Source organism: Amphiprion ocellaris, chromosome 12 (genome assembly GCF_022539595.1).
Source record: "Amphiprion ocellaris isolate individual 3 ecotype Okinawa chromosome 12, ASM2253959v1, whole genome shotgun sequence".
In the NCBI taxonomy this organism is placed as follows: domain Eukaryota; kingdom Metazoa; phylum Chordata; class Actinopteri; family Pomacentridae; genus Amphiprion; species Amphiprion ocellaris.
Window position 1 is genome coordinate 13778297 of NC_072777.1, and position 19564 is coordinate 13797860.

The 19564-nt window shown below is 38.2% G+C and overlaps 1 protein-coding gene across 1 annotated transcript; it reads left to right on the plus strand.

Annotated features, from left to right (window-relative positions):
* Window positions 1-662: 662 nt before the first annotated feature.
* unc93a (unc-93 homolog A) lies at window positions 663-15534 on the plus strand. Its single transcript, XM_023265548.3, has 8 exons — window positions 663-955; window positions 3272-3453; window positions 5307-5536; window positions 10303-10428; window positions 12742-12953; window positions 13251-13386; window positions 13488-13619; window positions 15076-15534. The coding sequence occupies exons 1-8, from the start codon at window positions 866-868 to the stop codon at window positions 15363-15365; spliced, it is 1398 nt and encodes a 465-aa protein (XP_023121316.1). The 5' UTR covers window positions 663-865; the 3' UTR covers window positions 15366-15534.
* The last annotated feature ends 4030 nt before the right edge of the window (window positions 15535-19564 follow it).

Sequence of the window (19564 nt, forward strand, 5' to 3'; positions counted from 1 at the left end):
CCTCTATCCATAGATGAAACCTCTCATGTATATATAATACTGAAGACAACGTGAGTGAAAACAAGGCTGTAAATGTGAAACAGGATGGTTTTCTCTTCTTTAGGGCTGGGCAGTATAATATCAGTATTTATTTTCAATCATCAATCATTGCAACCATAATGTGGGGATTTTCTTTTTGGATTGTGACACATACATGATGCACAGTTGGTGTTCTAAACTGAAACTACAAAGTAATTAGGCGGTCAGGTTTCTCTTGAATGGTTTCAGAAACATTTGAGAGCTGCTTTAGGACAGCAACAGTTCAACGTAGTGGACATCAACTACACAGACCACCTGAAGTGTGGATTTTTGACATTTAGGAACAAACTAAGATGAAATAATGTACAGAAAAACTCTGGCAAATAGGATAGGAACAGGTGGACTGAAGGAGAAAAGGAATTTACAGTTCAGTAACATTTACAGCCAAAATGTCTTTCATGATTCAGAGCAGAGAAGGAGTTAAAGAAGAACTTGTACAGCCTGATAACTGTAAATGAGTGAATTACGTGAAATTGAGAGGCCTGCTGATAAGAGATCCGCTGTGTAATACTCAGTAAAAACTCAGCCTTGTAGTGTGAGTGACTGTTGGACTTTGTTCTCAGCTATTTCCAGCGTATGAGTTTATCAGAGACACGAGCATTTTCAGCAGTCTCCTCTGACTTCACCCTGGAGCCGTCCTGCTGTGGGAAATAATAAACACCATTTAATAGGATAACTCATTGACTTCTATATTTTAGTAAAGGTTGAGGATCTGTGGAGTTTCTTTTGGGTTTTTTTGTTGTTGTTTTTTTTTTTTTTTTTTTGCTGTTCTATTGAAAGGGCAACCATGATCAGCCGCAACTTTAAGAATGTGTTGGTGGTCTCCATCGGGTTTCTGTCTCTGTTCACAGCATATGGAGGCCTGCAGAGTTTACAGGTAGGTGGAAGAATTTCAGGAGGTGGAGGAGGTGCTATCTTTTTTTTTTTGTGATTTTTGGAGATTTTTCTTTGCTTAATGGTAAAGACCAACGGACCTTTTATGTCATGTACGTGCAAATTAGCAAATAATGTCATGTTAAAGTTTCCATCTCAATATAATCTCATTACATGAACATTTAATTGCTGATTTAAATGCAATATGTTAAAAAGGTAGGAGCTAATATCCAGGAGCTTTAAATAATTTAAACATGCAAAGTTACCCAGTAAGAGATTCATTTTTTAATCACTCATGACTGAGACAAAACACCTTAAAATGGGCCTCATTTGATCATTATAGGTTATCAGGAATAGGTTACATTTTAGTTGTCAGACTTGTTTTACAAATGTATTATATCACATTTATTTAAAATGTATAGTTAATCAGTTTTACTTAATTGTTAATGAAGGACAATAAGCACATGTAAAGGTAATATCACAGAAACGTTGAAAAAAATGTTGAATGATAGCAATTAAATAAAGTAAATAAAAAATGCCATGATACCGACTATGTTAAAGTAAATAAATAACTTTTATTAACAATAGCTGTGCTCATAATGATCTGAAACCTGCTCCTAAGCACTGTATGTGGGGGACATTTTGGACTCAACACTTAGGAATATTTTCAGGTCCCCATTGAAAACATATGGCGAACATTTTTGCGAATATCTCCTGAACTGAACGTCGTTTGGAAGTGTGATCCACCTGACATGATTTGGCCATGCTGAACATGCCAGTCCTGGTCCCAAGGCTCCACGACCTTCCATTCCCGAGATGCAAAAAAAAATTTTAAAAAAAATGAATTTTAGTTGCAAAGGCCATGTGGACAAGTAGAGGGTAGGTCCAGGTTTCATGCTTCTACTGTGTTCACAAAAGAAGTTATTTAAAAATCCATCGTAGTGCTTATTATCCCTGTTCCTAAACCTAACCCTACACACCTTAGCTTAACTCTAAACCTAAATCCCCTCCTTGACACTTAAAGATCAGCTAATTAGGAGATATCTTCACATTTCCTTTGGTGTGCAGTAATTTACAGGGTTATTGAAGAACTATTTTAATGTGAAAAGACCCACAGATTTACTCCATTAGTCCATAATATGATTCACATATTTTAGTGCTCTGCTTTGTTGCATTGGTTCTTTTGAATCACCCGTTTTTCCCGTCATTTAATGTTTTTAATAATTTATGCCACTGTTAAATTCATGTTTTTGGTAGTTTGTGAAGATGAAGGGTTTTCCATTGTTATATTTTGTATTTTAAGTGTTATATTAATAAATCAGTGAACTGAAATAAATATTTAAAATTAAATTTAAGTGTAATCCTGTGTGTTACTTTTGTTTCTTGAACTGTCATGAAAGTGGACTAATTTAGGAATTGATTAAAACTTCAGAAAATTAAAGTTGAATCCATTTGATTTGGTATTGTACCTTACAAGAGACAGAGTAATAACGGCAGGTTTCTACGTTTCTCCTAATGTAACAATTCTTCCATTGCAGACTAAAGATAAACCTGATAATAGACATTGAATTTTTATGTAATCAGATATTAAGAAACGGAACTTGTCTCGGCTGCTCAGTGGCGTAGTGGTTAGCACTTTCGCCTTGCAGCGAGAAGATCCCTGGTTCGCGTCCCGGCTTTCCCGGGATCTTTCTGCATGGAGTTTGCATGTTCTCCCTGTGCATGCGTGGGTTTTCTCCGGGTACTCCGGCTTCCTCCCACAGTCCAAAAATATGCTGAGGTTAATTGATTACTCTAAATTGCCCGTAGGTGTGAATGTGTGAGTGCTCGTTTGTCTATATATGTAGCCCTGTGACAGACTGGCGACCTGTCTAGGGTGTCCCCTGCCTTCGCCCGAGTCAGCTGGGATAGACTCCAGCCCCCCCCGCGACCCTAGTGAGGAATAAGCGGTGTATAGATAATGGATGGATGGAACTTGTCTCTTATCTTCACACAGATATGATCGAGCTAAAACTGCTGCTAGATCATTTTCAGAGCTGACAAACAAAAACAACCCTTTGTATTATCTCCATTCAGCCGTCAGTAGTTCTTTCAAATTCCAAAATATCTATACTCTAAATTAGTGACTTTAACACAATGTCTTAGTTTCGCTTAGCTCAGTTTTGGTTCAGTGAAATTCAAAACACTAATCATTCTTTACTGATTTTATGTTTCAAATTGGTGCAGTCTGCTTCCTAACTTTAACTCACTGTTTAAAGAGTCTTAACTTAAAGTAATCCTGACCAACATTGTGCTCTAATGGACTCCCCTCTCTGTGCAGAGCAGTCTGAATGCAGAGCAGGGGATGGGCGTGGCGTCTCTGAGCGTCATCTACGCCTCCATCATCATCTCCTCCATGTTCCTGCCTCCCATCATGATCAAAAATCTGGGCTGTAAATGGACCATTGTTGTTGGCATGGCCTGCTACGTGTCCTACTCGTTTGGAAACCTCTACCCAGGATGGTAATCAATCAATAAATCCAGTAATCAGGCTTGAGGTGATTTTACTATTGTTAGGCATTTTTGATATTTTCAGTCCTGTTTGCGGGCAACGCTATAAGACTGTCTTTGATCACAGAATCAAATTACACAAACTGGATCCACAACTTCATGACAAATATAAAATTAAAATATTTGTATCTTACTTCTAAAAATGTACTTACTTAAATCTCTAATATGGAGGATAAACTACTAAAAATCTGCAAAATGAGGCACTTTAAACAGAATTTTCATGGTAATGATCCATAAATACTTCTGGCCTCTTGAGCAAGCCTTTATGCAGCGACTCAGAAACAGCTCTTATAAATGTTTGGGGTTTTTTTGTGCCTCAGTGTTTTGCAATTTCTGCATCAGTCAGAAGACTAAAAACTCTGCTCCAATGTAACACGGTTGCATGATGGCAGTTTGAACAATAAGTAGCTGTCATTATTTCTTTGCTGAACTGGTAGGGCTACTCTCTGCCTATACTCAGAGATCTGGGGTTATAGAACATAACTATCCAATCACAGCAGGCTGTGGTTTTCAGAAGGAGGGCCTTAAAGAGACGGGCTAAAATGGCTGAGAATAGAAGCTGCAATAATTCACAGTACAAGAAAAATAATGTGTGTGTTTTTTTTAACATTAAAGCATGTAAGCATATTCCGGTAGACCTCAAAAATAAAATTATTCAACTGTAAATGTGCTCTTTAAGTTACCACGACTGTCCTAGTGGCTCTGTGAATATAAATATTTAGCAGTAAAAAGTACTTAAACAAAAGCCAAATCATAAACCAAGAAACAGAATTAACATCAGCTTTAATTATTGGTATCTGGGTCTCACTTTTAACTGTCAATTATCTTTTGGTTATTTTCTCAGTCAACTGATCAGTTGTTTGCTCTATAAAATGTCAGAAAATGGTCAAAAATGTAAATCATTGTTTGCAAATGCTTAAGATGATGTCTTCAAATTTCTTGTTTTGTCCATAACCCAAAGATAATTAATTCACTTTCATGGAGATGAAAATTGACTGCTTTTTTCTTCTGATAAGAATAGATTATTTGATTAATCGTTGCAGCTGTTAGTCTGCACAAAATTTTGCATCAATCTATCTAATACATGTAGAGACTATGAAAAATTTGACCTGTTGCTGGCATTTAAAAAAAAAGAAAATCACTCAGAGAACGCAGTATTCTGCTAAGGCTGCTCAGTCGTATGAAATCTTTAAAAACTTCTGATCTGCAGCAGTCGATTTGTAGTAGGATCACAATCATGTGATTGTCAACAGGTAGTTGACGTAGTCAGTAGTGTTGTCATAGTTACAGAGATGCGGTGTCGCTATCTCGCAGTGATACGGAAACTTTTAACAAATCTGTGGATCTAGACTATAAGTTGCATCACTGTCAAAATCTAATCACTTGATCCTTGTGTCATTTCTGACCTTCCCTAATGATTTCATCCAAATCTGTTAATTCATTTTTGAGTAATGTTGCTAACAGACAAATAGACAGACAAACCAATGGCAATTGTCACATAAATCTGTCACGTTCCTTGGCGGAGTAAAAGTAAAAAAATCAGGGGATCATCTAATTATAATACTCATCCTAGTGATAATAAAAATATCTGCACTAAACTTCATTGCACTCTTTTGAATAGTAATTGAGATATTTCATTCATATTAGTCTCACAGCTAACAGCTAAATCCTGAATGATACTGGCTGAAGAGTGACGATTAACATTTCTATATTTGATCTTTTAAAAGCATTCCAAGGAAATGCCACAGCAGTAAAAGTAAAACCAGGTGCTAAGATGATGAATTTTGTCTTGCTCTGTCACTCAGGTACACCCTCATTCCCACCTCAGTGATCCTGGGTTTGGGAGGCTCTCCTCTGTGGTCGGCTAAATGCACCTACCTGACTATCTCTGGGAATGTTCAGGCTGCCAAGGAGGGCAAAAAGGGCGCTGATGTGATCAATCAATACTTCGGCATCTTCTTTTTCATCTTTCAGTCCTCTGCCGTGTGGGGAAACCTCATGTCGTCGCTCATCTTTGGACAGGACAACAAAATAGGTAGGCAGACCATTGAAACTGTATTGTGTTGAGGATGTGTTGGGAGCTGGGTGTGTTAACACAATGAAAGTCATCTGATAAGGCTGTAGTCAGATTTTGGATTTAACTGAACCAGAACTGGTTTAATTTGCTCTCTCAAGAGGGACACTGCCTGTTTACACCGCAGTCTTGTCCAATCAATACTGCAGTAATGCAGCATAAGAACAACAACAACACAGAGTCGATTAACTTGTTCAGCTAATAGATATAATGATGGAAAGATTTCCTCTGGTGAAAATCAATTTTTTTTGTTTTACCTTGCTAACATGTCCATATTATGTAGAGAGATATTAGTAGCAAATCTGCACACTGTGGCTGAGCATTTCTACCTTGAAACTGTAGCGTTCTGATGATAAATCATAAAAACACAGATTCAGGTTTCCAGGGTTCCGTACATAACAAACCTTAGAAACCAATCCTCTCAACCTGTAGGGTGGCACTTTATGCATCACAATTCTTCTTCAGAATCAGCTTCCTTTGAACATTTTTGGCTGTATTACTCCAGTATTACAATTTGTGGTTGTGTGACGCACAGTTGTTTTACAGTGTTTGAGTAGAGGTGTAAGTGAGCTGGTGTGCTCGAACTGCAGTGAGTGGTGGAGGTTACTTCTAAATCTACCATTTTGATACAGAGAGATGAGTTTTAGAGATTTAATCAATACTGTTTTCTTGATCAGCCGATCAGCTATTTGGACTATATATTGCCACAAAGTGGTGAAAAATGTTGATCAGTGTTTTTTCAAAGCCCAGGATGATGCTTTGTTTTGTCCACAACCCAAAGATATTGAGTTTACTGTCATATAAACCAGAAAATATTCTTTTTCATTTATTCATTTAAGAAATTAATCAGCAGCTGTTTCAGTAAGTGAACTACTGTTGTGGTCTTTTTAAAACTGACAATATTTGCTGATTGTTAAATCAGACTATTTTATTTTTTGCTCCTTCTAGTGGAAATGATAACTGCAATGGTTTTTTTATGGTGGTTGAACAAAACAAATCATCTGAACACATCGCCTTAGATAGATTAATCAATAATAAAAACAATCCTTCACTACAGCCCTAATGTGTTGCACTCAGACGCTGTTTATCACTTGTATTATCTAATTTGATGATGCCTTTATCTAATTAATATGGCTACATAATCACTTTGTCCAGGAAAACTGCCTCTTCCTGGACGACAGCGTTATCTTCACTGGTGGCCTTCTAGTCTAGGGAATGAGTGATAAACTCAATCGTATATCATTATTTCAAGAGCCTCGGTGTAAAAGTCATCTCAGCTGACAGTTCAGTATAAGGCTGTTGAGATTCGTTGCTTTCTGTTTTTTGTAAAATAAATATTTAGAACTAAATTAACATACTTGCAGCAAAAATTAACATATTTGCAGTCAAAATCAAATAATCAATTAACTGTACAGAAAACAAAAAATAAAGGAACAGATCTTTTCCATTGATGCTTACACCGATCAGGCATAACATTATGACCACCTGCCTAATATTGTGCTGGTCCCCTTTATGCTGCTAAAACTCCTCTGATCCAGTAGGGCATGGAAACAGGACCTCTGGGGATGTCTTGTGGCATCGGGATGGTGGCAGTGAATTCTATGGGTTGCAGGGTGGGACCTATTTAGATCAGGCTTATCCTGGAACATCCCCCAGATGCTCTTTAGGATTTGGATGTAGAGAGTGTGGAACCCAGGTGAACAGCTTAGCTCCTCCTGGCCACTCCTGAGCAGTTTTTGTGGTGTACCTGGGTGCATTGTCCTACTGAGGGTGGCAACTGGCATCAAGGACTGCTGTTGCCATGGTGGGATAGGGGGGGGTTGCTTGATCTGCAATGTTTAGGTGGGTGGTACATGTCAAACATCTGCATGAATGTCAGGACTCAAGATTTCCCAGCAGAACATTATATTATAACAAGATGATCGATGTTATTCACTTCACCAGTCAGTGGTCATAATGTTGTGCCTGATCGGCGTATACAAGTTCAGTATGTATCGATTCTGCCTTCATGAAATAGCCAGAACTTCTCCCTCTACAGTCTGAAATGGTAAATGCTTTCACCTCCTCCTACCTTCTTGATATCTTCCGAGTTTAGCTACAGGCAGTACAGGCAGTGACTGACACGTTTTGACTTTATTCAGCAGTACAAACCTTTAAACTTGACTTGACTTGACTTGACTGCTGCTACTTGTACGTACTCACTTTACGCAGAGAAAGATCTGTTCATGTGGCAGCATCAGATAACAAATCCAGTTAGTCTTTTAACCTGTGGATACTGTTGCTGCTGTCAGTGGAGCTTATTAGGACTCCCTGCAGCAGTGTAGTTGATGAACAACTTGCCAATGCCTGCATGTGCAATTCATTGCTTAATTATTTCAATGCCACATAACTATGGATTATAGCTTTTCTTTGAGGAGGTACTGCAGCTTACACATGTGCTTTTGGCATGTAAACTAAATGATATAACTGTTCTGTGATGGTGTTAATATACTGACCCTTGAAGTTGGCTCAACACACTATCTACTGTTTTATATCCTTGCAAGGCCACAAGGGGCAATATGGAGTCAGGGTCTTGGGCATTGTTACTAATTTACCAACATTTGACTTCAGGCTCATCTGGTGACTTTTTTTTTCATCTAGCAACAAATCTAATAACTTTCTGTTCAAACCGCAGCTACTTTCAATAGAAGAGTCACTAGTACTGTACTTTAAATGGAAGGTCTCTCTCCCTGTCTTTATCAGTGATTGACAGCAAGGTTAACCACACAGCAGCCAACATACACTACCAGTCACAAGTTGGGACACACCTTCTTATTCAATGCTTTTTATTTATTTGTATTATTTCTACATTGTAGATTAATACAGAAGATTAACATTTTTTTTGTTTACAACGTAATGCCGTATGCATTCTTTTATAGTTTTAATGTCTTCAGTATAAATCTACAATGTATAAAATAATTACATAAAAGCCATTGAATGAGAAGGTGTGTCCAAACTTTTGACTGGTAGTGTAGAAGTGAATAAATGGGAGTGAAGCTTTTTCTCACAGCCATCATTTTACATGTAAATACAGAAAAATTCTCAACACAATTATTGTCTTTAACTTGTACATAAAATTATTTTGTCAAACGACCTTGAGGTTATAAAACCAGGAGTTCAGTGGTGCAGAGTAGTAGCTTGGAAATGGCTTGAAGTGACAGAAGGTTAACATGTAGCTTTAATGGGATGCATTTCAGTCACTGTTTCCTGCTCTTCTTATTGCGTGAATGAGAACGTCTTTTTTGGGAAATTGGCTGTATTAAAATGCAGTCTATTGGAGCACAGAGAGCAGGAGAGAAGTAAATAGTTGTAAACATTGGTTGATTGCAATGAAGTAACACGGTAATTCAAACAGCACTCATTTTCAAAAATATGTTGAGTGAGACATCATTCACAAGAGCTGCTGCTTTAAGGTTTACTGCAGCCAAAGGTTCAGATTGCTAAGCCTGTGGACCACCATGGCCACCACACTGATGTCTGATTCAGTGTTGCTTTTGGTTTTGGCTATTGGCTGGTGGATATCACTGAGCAACCTGCCTTACACATCTATGCCTCCTTGTCATCAGACCCTCTCTGTCTTTATGTTACAGACCATTGAAAATGCAGTTATGACTCTGGTGCATTTCATTTAGACAGGAGTCTGGGGGTGTTACCAAGATGGCTGCTGAGTGGTGAGACTTTCTTATAAAGACTGTCAAAAAGCCAACCAGACTCACATACTGTAGACTCTCAGACAAGGGAAAGCACTTTATATATAGGATGGATGACAAAGAGTGACGAGGTCCATGTGTCACGTTGTCATCATGGAGTCTTTGCATGATGCATATCGATTATTTGCGTGTTTTTCCTGCTGCTTTGGTCCTGAATCTGCCCTCAGTCTTAGCTGACATCGTCTGTCCTGATAGTGCCACAGAAATTCATCCTTGACAAAGGTCTAAGTGCAAGCATTGCTTACAGCCATTTTATGGGTTCAGTTCAGGGAGAATAAGGTGGGAGTAGTGTGCTCAGAGTAGGAGGAAGATGCTGCCAAGTATGCAGTAAATGATTTTATGGTGTTGATGTTCTCTGGCTTATCAGTTTATTTAATGACGGGCACTTGGTGAGATGTTATTTCCTTGGAACATGTCACAGTCGGGCCAGTTTTATTTTTTAATTTAGGAGGCACTGTTCCCAAATAAAAACAGGCTTTTTAGAAAAAATGTATGCAACAAAATCTATTTATTAATTGTTATTTTTATTAAAACATCTTTAAAAGTAGAAGTATTTAGAAATAGGAACAATTAATAACAAGCCTTTGATTTCACACACATTATAATTTTTCATTAATATTATTTACTTTTTGAAAGTCACTTTTTAAGCAAATACATTTCACACATCTGACAACATTACTTACATACAATATTTTACAACTGAAATACGTGACACTTTCATTTTAAAAAGAATAAAACACACAGCAAAATATTGTATGCTGCATTTTTTGGCAGTTAACTATTACTGTTGATTTTCAATATAATTTGTTACAAGGGTTTGAATTTAGTTCAAGACTTTTTAATGTAAAGTATGTACAAACAAAACATACAACTACTATGATTGTTTTGGCTGCAGTACATCTTGTTCCTTATTGTCTTGGTGACGAGGTGCAATTTTCTAATAAATAGCTTTTATTCTTCTTCTTTTTCTCCTGACAGCGAACATCCCAGAGGAGCAGCTGCAGTCATGTGGAGCAGCTGACTGTGGCCTTAACATCTCTGGCAACAGCACCACCATCAGGCCTGCACAGGAACTCGTGTGGACGCTTGTCGGATGCTACATTGGTAGAGTTTACTGTGGCTTTACAGACAATTTTCAGACTGAAGAGTAGCTTTGCAAAATGATAAAAAGACGGGACATTATCTTTGCTAATGTGATAAAATTCTCATGAAAATTAGTTGCACATTCTCACACTTTGTCCCCATTAGTATATAATACTTTTGTACCTGCAGCCCTGTTCAGACATGGGATATGTAAAGTTGGTGTTTCACAGTGATGGCATTGTGTCATTCAGATATACACTACCGTTCAAAAGTTTGGGGTCACCCAGACAATTTCATGTTTTCCATGAACTCACTCTTTTATTCATGTACAAACATAACTGCACAAGTGTTTTCTAGTGTTTCAAGTGTTCTCAATGAGCCTTTCAACACCATTAGCTAACACAATGTAGCATTAGAACACAGGAGTGATGGTTGCTGGAAATGTTCCTCTGTACCCCTATGTAGATATTCCATTAAAAATTAGCCATTTCCAGCTAGAATAGTCATTTACCACATGAACAATGCCTAGATTGGATTTCTGAATAATTTAATGTTATCTTCATTGAAAAAAAATGCTTTTCTTTCAAAAATAATGACATTTCTAAGTGACCCCAAACTTTTGACTGGTAGTGTAGGTCACATTCATATTAATGTTCCACATAGCTACATTCAGACAAACTCATTATACAGAGTTACAGAGAGACACAGTGCAATATTTGTTTTACAGTCGAGATTGGACAGAACATCAATGGGTGCATCTTACATAGTATACCAATAAATGAAAGACTGAATCTGAACTAACAGCAGCTTATAAAACAGTTCAGATCTCTAAAAATCCAGTTCATTTGTTTCCCCAGACAACAAATTTTGTCCAGTAAAAAAGCAACCATCCATTATTTATATATCGCCTAATCTTCATTAGGGTCATAGGGGGAACAGGGGTGGGGACACCCTGGACAGGTCACCAGTCCATCACAGGGCTACACATAGAGACAAACAATCACACTCACATTCACACCTATAGACAATTTAGAGTTACAAGTTAACTTCGGCATGTTTTTGGACTATGGGAGGAAGCTGGAGTACCTGGAGAAAACCCACTCATGCACAGGGAGAACATGCAAACTCCATGCAGAAAGATCCCAGGTCCAGGCTGGGACACGAACCAGGGATCTCCTAGCTGCAAGGCGACAGTGCTAACCACCATGCACTGTTCAGCCCAGTACAAAACAATAAAATAAAAATATCTCAACAGCTGTGAGGGAGCTCAGGCCTCAACCTGAAAGCAGCTGCTGTGTAACAAATGATTTAAATGCAGCTGATAAACTGTCACATGGTGTGACAGCTCAGATATCTGAGGTGAAGAAAAATACACATTGTCAGTTACCATTAAATTCTAATTGATTCTGTCTATATTAGAGAAGTTAATTGATTAGTTGTTGCTATGAAATGAATTATCAACATTTTTTCTAATCCATTAGTTGCTTTGAAAACTATTCTTGAGAAAAAAAAGACAAAATTCTTTGACTCCTTGTAGTATCTTTCTTTCTCTGTGACAGTAAATTGAATTTCTTTGATTTGTAAACATAAGAAATTTAAAGGACATCATCTTTGACTTTGGGAAGCATTGATCAATATTTTTCACAATTTTTTGAGATTTTAAATACATAACAATTAATTAATTGAGAATATAATCAATAGCTTAATCCAAAATGAAAGTAATTACCAGTTCTAACTCTTGTCTCCATGTAAAAGGTAATTTGAAGTCAGTGCTGTTGTGCCTTGCACATATGCAGGCAGTCCGTCTTCTTTAGAGACCCTCATATTCATCCTGCTGCGTTTTAATACTGTCAGTATTTAATAAACTCAGAGGACAGACTCCTACCAACACCAGGAAGCAACAAACTAAGCTTCAGCTCCTGCAAACGTTTTGTCAATACCTGGATTAGATTTATTATCGGTAAGTCTCACTAATCTGGCCTGTTTTGTCCTCCTCACAAATAAGTATTATTTTTGTGGACTTTTTAGGTACAGTAATTGCTCTGAAATTAATGGACAAAATCAACTAAAAGGTGCTAATATGTGGAAACAGCCTCCTCTGTATCACTTTATATAACTCAGAGTACGTTGCTTGTACATCCCTATCTTTTATTGTCAGACATGCAGCTTACACTTGAGTTGTGTTGAACGTGATCCAGAAATACTCACTGTCACAACTTTTACAGAAAAGTGAGCAGGGTCCTCGCTGAGACATGAAGCCGATACCTTCAGATGCTGTCAGATTAACAGATAGGACTGCATGTCTGAAAGAGGCTTATCTGTGCCATGTTGTAGGTGTGGGTGTGCTGGCCATGATCATCATAGCAGTGTTTCTGGACAACATTGACCGGGATCAGGCCAACCAGTTTCGTGAGAACAGAGAGCCGTTCTGTCAGACATTTCTGGCCACATTCAGGCTCCTGAAGGACTGGAGGTTGTTGACGCTCATCCCTCTCACCATGTACAGCGGCTTTGAGCAGAGCTTCCTTTCTGGGGAGTACACTAAGGTGAGGAGATCTCCAAGAAATTCCCCAGTGACCATGTTCTCGTTACTTTAGTGCAAATAAATGAGATAAATATATAGTACATTTCTATACATTTTAATTCTTTTTTAGCTGACAACTAGAGGGCAGAGGAAGTCCTTAACAAACTGACAAACATGCACCCCTGACATACTGTCAAGCTCCTTTTAGCCGTAATTTCCAAAACCTGAGAAAAATACCTGCATCTTTTGGTGTTACATCATCCTCTTCTATTTAAGTTTCAATAATTGTTTAACAATGTGTTGTTGTGTTTCTTTACAGAACTATGTGACTTGTGCTTTGGGAATCCATTATGTTGGCTTTGTGATGATGTGTTTTGGAGCTTCCAACTCTGTTTGTTCTTTTCTCTTTGGGAGACTTGCTCAGTACACTGGGAGAGCTACACTCTTCTGTCTTGGTAAAAATCTCTTTCAGAGTTATGTAAATGCTGTATGAATGATTACTTTTAAAGAAGAAGCTGTGTCCTGTTTGATCATTATTTCACTATTTGTTTTACAGCTGCAGTTGCCAACCTTTCCTGTGTAATCGCTCTCTTGTTGTGGAGACCTCACCCCGACGAGCTGCCAGTCTTTTTTGTGTTTCCTGCTCTGTGGGGTATGGCAGACGCTATCTGGCAAACTCAGACCAATGGTAAGAAAATCCAATCAGGTCCATGTACTCTGATAGATGGAGCAGGTACAATAAAAACATGATTTCTATGATATTCTTTGTCCTAATAATAACAAGAAAAGCACTCAGAGAGCGCAGTACTCTGCCAAGACTGCTCATTCCTCCATATGGCATTGTCAGAAATGCAGCATTATTTTTTAGAAATACAGCATTTGCTTATTAGTTATTGATCATCAGAAATCACGACAACATAGGATGTGGCCATTTAACATAGATGTACCCACAAACAAAATGACCTTGCACTGAGCAAAGGCGTGTGTTATTCATGTTTACGTTATGTACGGATACTGAATCACGTGATCTAAATATGTAGGAGACAGCGGGAATTGATAGGACTCGCAAACACCCCCACAATTTAATCAATTGTTCCTTGTATCATTTCTGATGGATAAGTCCCAATAACTCCACAGCGGTTGATTTGTATTAGGATCGCAATCATGTGATCATCAACAGTCAGCAGACGTAGCGTTCACTTGTAGTCATAGTTACAGTGACGCCGTGCCACAATCTCGCAATAATACAGAAATCTTTAATAAATCTGTGGATCCAGACTATAAGCCGCATCACTGCCAAAATCTATTCAGGTGGTCTTTGTGTCATTTCTGACCTTCCCTGAAAATTATATCCAAATCCGTTGGTCCGTTTTTGAGTAATGTTGCTAACAGACAAACAAATAGATAGACAAACCAATGGCGATTGTCACATTACTCCGTCGTGTTTCTTGGCGGAGTAACAAACACAACAGTGGAGATGATATAATGTATTTTGACAATATTAACAAGATTGCCGTGAAATTTCTGAAAATTCATCGTAGCACTGAGTGATTCATCAGTTTTAAATCAAAGTCACTCCTTGAAACTATGCAATTACAAAATTGTTCATCTAATGTTATTTAAAACCTACAGATTAAAACTTTAAATGGCCATTCATATATTTTCTGGTTTCTTTCCTCTTCTTTGACAGTAGACTGAATATCTTTGGGTTGTTGACAAAACACACTTGATGATGTCATCCTGGCTTTGGAGAACACAATTTTTTTCACCAATTTCTGATATTTTACAGACAAAATAACTAATCAACTATCCTCAAAGATAAACGATCAACAATGTAAATAATCGTTACTTGTATTTACAATTCTAACTGCCCAGAGAATAAAACTGTCACATCAACAAATCTGAAATTGAAATTTACACGTGTACTCCATAGTTCCTTGAAGATAAACCATTTTTAATTCCACACACTGTAATCTTTAGTGTGAGGAAAATGAAAAGAAAAAAGAATCATTAAATCCACACTTATGTCTCTTCATTATTATGATTGTAAATTAGTTTAATGATCACACATAATACACATGGTTGTAGGTGCTGGACCTCATTAACCTAATTTACGTTGGTGATATTCACCCTCTGTCTTGCAGCTCTCTATGGCGTCCTCTTCCCACGGGACAAAGAGGCTGCATTTGCCAACTACCGGATGTGGGAGTCGCTTGGTTTCGTGATCGCCTTCGCCTACAGTACCTTCCTGTGCCTGGAATACAAACTGTACATCCTGCTGGCTGTTCTGGTGCTGACGATCATCACTTACCCCATAGTGGAGTACTACGAACACAAGCATCCCACAAAGCCCATTGAACAGGCGACCTACCAGAGTCACAAAGAAACCATTGAAACAGATGAGAGCAGGATCATTTGTCAGACACAAATGTAGACTGGTTCCATTTCAAAGAAAAGGGCATATTTTAAAAGTGTAACGCATTTCTCTTCAGCAATGTTCCAGTGACTGCTCCTGAAGGATTTGGGTATGCCAAATCCATTTTTGGAATATGTCGGATGAATTTTTGTGTTGTTTGTGAGTTATAACTAAATATTCAAAGTGGCGGCTGTGGAAACAATAAGGCTTTATTATAACAATAATGATCCAAGAACCACCCATTAATTCAATAATTTTGAGTAAAATTATTCACATCCAAACAAAAACACACATATTTCAAGAAAATGAAAATTACTTTTTCATTTTTTTGATTTTTCAGGATTTTGTGAAAATGTCACAAAATTGCAACAGCGAGTCTTGGTGTAAACAAACATTACCACTTTATTTTTAACAAAGTCCACAGATGATTAGGCACTGATGATTCAATAATATTAAAATAGTATCTTATCTGAAAATGAATTTTATTGATATGAAATTGTTGAATATGGCACAATAAAATGCATATTAATTTAACAAGTCAAAACTATAATTGCAATCCATGCTAGATTGCACTTCCACACAACAAAAAATTGTAAGAAAATGGTGTTATTACAACTTTCTTATTTTTTTTAACTTGCAAAAGTGGAATTTTGTTACATCAGTTCTCTACAATTTGTTCATATTTACATTTTGCACTTTGCTTGGACATCGTAATGATTTCTGATGTCTGAGGACTCTTATTGGTGGATGGCATTCTCCTTTGCGTCTCCTTAAATGCGAAACTGAAGGAAGCAGTTTTTTTTTTTTAAATCTGTGAAGCACAAACAAGCATCACACTTGTTGCATGCAGTTGATGTACAGTACCAGTCAAAAGTTTGGACACACCTTCTCATTTAATAGTTTTTCTTTATTTTCATGACTATTTACATTGTAGATTCTCACTGAAGGCATCAAACCTATGAATGAACTCATATGGAATTATGTAGTAAACAAAAAAGTGTGAAATAAGTCAAAACATGTTTTATATTTTAGATTATTTGCTTTGATTACTGCTTTGCACACTCTTGGCATTCTCTGGATGAGCTTTATGAGGTAGTCCATATGTGTTCATTCATAGTTTCGATGCCTTCTGTGACAATCTACAATGTAAATAGTCATGAAAATAAAGGAAAAACAGTAAATGACATGTTGCATACACTTGTGGGTGCCGTCCTCAGCTACCTTAGCAGGTAGCTGTAGTCTTTGGCCAGAAGCAGATGTCGTCAAGTGGTGTAAAACCTTCACTGAGTGTTTCGGCCCTCAACCACAACACTCTCCAGTTGGTGGGCTGGCAGTGAGTGGCCAGCTCATTGCCCACCTGCTCCTGGCCTTCAGCCTTCCTCCTCTTGCGTAAGGCTGCATTATGAAATACTTGGAAATCCGCTCAAGAGACCATGTGAAGTTTGCCATTGTTTACACCACTTACAACATGGCATTTTACCAAATAGCAGCATTTCAGCAGTTAGTTTTAATTTCACACTATGAATTGTTCATAACCTGGTTACCACGGTGATCTCTGTGTGATGAATCGTATAAATGCCTGTGTATCTGAACTTCTGCTGCTAGGAGTTCCTGTTCTTCTGTCAGTTTTCCGTGTGTCTCAGTCCGCGTAGTTAGAAAAGTTCGGAGGTGCATGGCACGGAAATTTTCTGCTTGAGAAGGGCCGTGTGAGGGGGCGTAGCTGCTAAAATGACGTAATTCATCCACACAGAGCTGCACGGACCTCACGGATGCGGCAAGTATAAAACAAGCTTTGCTCCAAATCCAACACGAGGTGCGTTCCGCCTCCTCCCCCATCCTCCCCAAGCAGCTTGCTTCTTGCGCCGCTCGTCCAGGCCCAGAGCTGACAGCAAACTCCATGCCAACTTGGCTGGGAAACCGCAGCACCCAATCTCCACTGGGAACAACCACGCCTGCTAGCCCTTGTCTCTGCAATCTTGGATAAGAGGCTGGTACTCTGAGCCGTTTTTCATAAGTCGCTCCAAATGTAACTGTTGGTCACCATGGAGACCATGTAGCTATGAGGAGAAACAGTGAGAAACCAACTCCGATCACTGGCAGCTCCATAGTCAGAAACGTGAAGCTAGCTACACCAGCAACCATAGTAAAATGCCTCCCAGGGGCCAGAGCGGGCGACATAGAAGCAAATTTGAAACTGCTGGCTAAAGATAATCGTAAATACAATAAGATTGTTATTTACATCGGCCAATCGGAGGTCACCAAAGTTAGTGTGGCATCAGTGTGTAACTTTGCCAAAACCATGTGGGACTCCATAGTTTTCTCTGAACCCCTGCCAGATCTGACCAGCGACGACATGTTTAGCTGCATGTCGTCTTTCCATCGCTGGCTGTCTAAGTGGTGTACTGCAAACGACGTTGGCTTTATAGACAATTGGAGCTCTTTCTGGGGAAAACCTCGTCTGATTAGGAGAGACGGCATCCATCCCACTTTGGCTGGTGCAACTCTCATATCTAGAAATATGGCTGATTTTATTAGAACTCCTAAAGCATGACAACCCAGAGTTCAGACCAGGATGCAGAGTTGTAGTCTTCCACACCTCTCTGCAGTTTCCTCTCAGCTGTCACCCTCCAGGAATTCAGTTAGCTTTATTGAGACTGTGTCTGTCCCCCGACCACCAAAATTCAATAAATTAAACAATTCAAAAATAAAAGACATAGTAACCATGAAAATCTAATTAAAATTAATACCACTGTTTCAACTGAGTGAAGAAACAGGACAATAAATGTGGTCTGTTAAATATTAGATCTCTCTCGTCTAAATCTCTGTTAGTAAATGATTTGATAACTGATAACCAGATTGATTTGTTCTGTTTGACTGAAACCTGGTTGCAGCAGGAAGAATATGTTAGTCTAAATGAATCAACGCCTACTAGTCATACTAACTGTCATGTTCCTCGAATCACGGGCCGAGGAGGAGGAGTGGCAGCAATTTACCTCTCTAGCTTAAAAATGAACCAGAGACCTAAACCTAGTTACAGTTCATTTGAAAATCTTACTCTCAGTCTCTCTCATCCAGATTTAAAAGCTCAGAAACCAGTTTTATTTGTTGTTGTATATCGTCCTCCTGCTCCTTACTCTGAGTTTTTATCTCAATTCTCAGACTTTTTATCTGATTTAGTGCTCAGCTCAGATAAAGTCATTATTGTGGGTGACTTCAACATTCATGTTGACGTGGACAGTGACAGCCTTACGACTGCTTTTAATTCAATATTAGACCCAATTGGGTTTTCTCAACATGTAAATAAACCAACTCATAGTTTTAATCATACCCTTGACCTCGTTCTGACTTATGGCATAGAAATCAAACAGTTAACAGTATTTCCCCGGAACCCTCTTCTTTCTGACCATTTTATGATAACATTTCAATTTACAACAATAGATTGTATAGGAGTTAAGAATAAATATCATTACAATAGATGTCTGTCTGACAATTCGGTGACTAAATTTAAGTAAGTAATACCCTCTCTATTTAATTCCGCACCACTTACTGATATAATGGAAAGGAAATATTATAATTTTACCCCCACAGAAGTGGATTATATTGTTAATAATGCTGCAGCCTCACTGCGTACAACACTTGATAGTGTTGCACCTGTAAAAAAGAAAGTTCTATCTCAGAGAGGACCTGCTCCTTGGTATAATTCCCAGCTGCGGACTTTAAAGCAGGCGTCCCGAAAGCTGGAAAGGAAGTGGTATTCCACTAATTTAGAAGAAGTTTATGTAGCTTGGAAAAATAGTCTAGTAATTTATAAAAAAAAGCTCTTCGTAATGCCAGGACAACATATTATTCATCTTTAATAGAGGAAAACAAGAACAACCCCAGGTTTCTCTTCAGCACTGTAGCCAGGCTGACAAAGAGTCAGAGCTCTGTTGAACCTTGTATTCCTTTAGCTTTGAGCAGTAACGACTTCATGAGCTTCTTTACAGATAAAATTGTTAGGATTAGAGAAAAAATTAATCTGGCCCTTCCTACAAATGTCACAGATGTATCATCGAGAACAGATGCTTTAGAATTGGCTGTAAGACCTGATGGATATTTAGAAGTTTTCACTCCTATACATCTCTCTGAACTAATTTCAACAGTTTCCACATCCAAACCATCGACATGTCTTTTAGATCCTATCCCAACTAGACTGTTCAAGGAGGCTTTACCTTTAA

Coding starts and splice junctions, on each gene's coding strand:
- unc93a (XM_023265548.3), top strand. CDS start 866: ATGATCAGCCGCAACTTTAAGAATGTGTTGGTGGTCTCCATCGGGTTT. Junction 3,454..5,306: donor GGAAACCTCTACCCAGGATG/GTAATCAATCAA, acceptor TCTGTCACTCAG/GTACACCCTCATTCCCACCT. Junction 13,620..15,075: donor CTGGCAAACTCAGACCAATG/GTAAGAAAATCC, acceptor TCTGTCTTGCAG/CTCTCTATGGCGTCCTCTTC.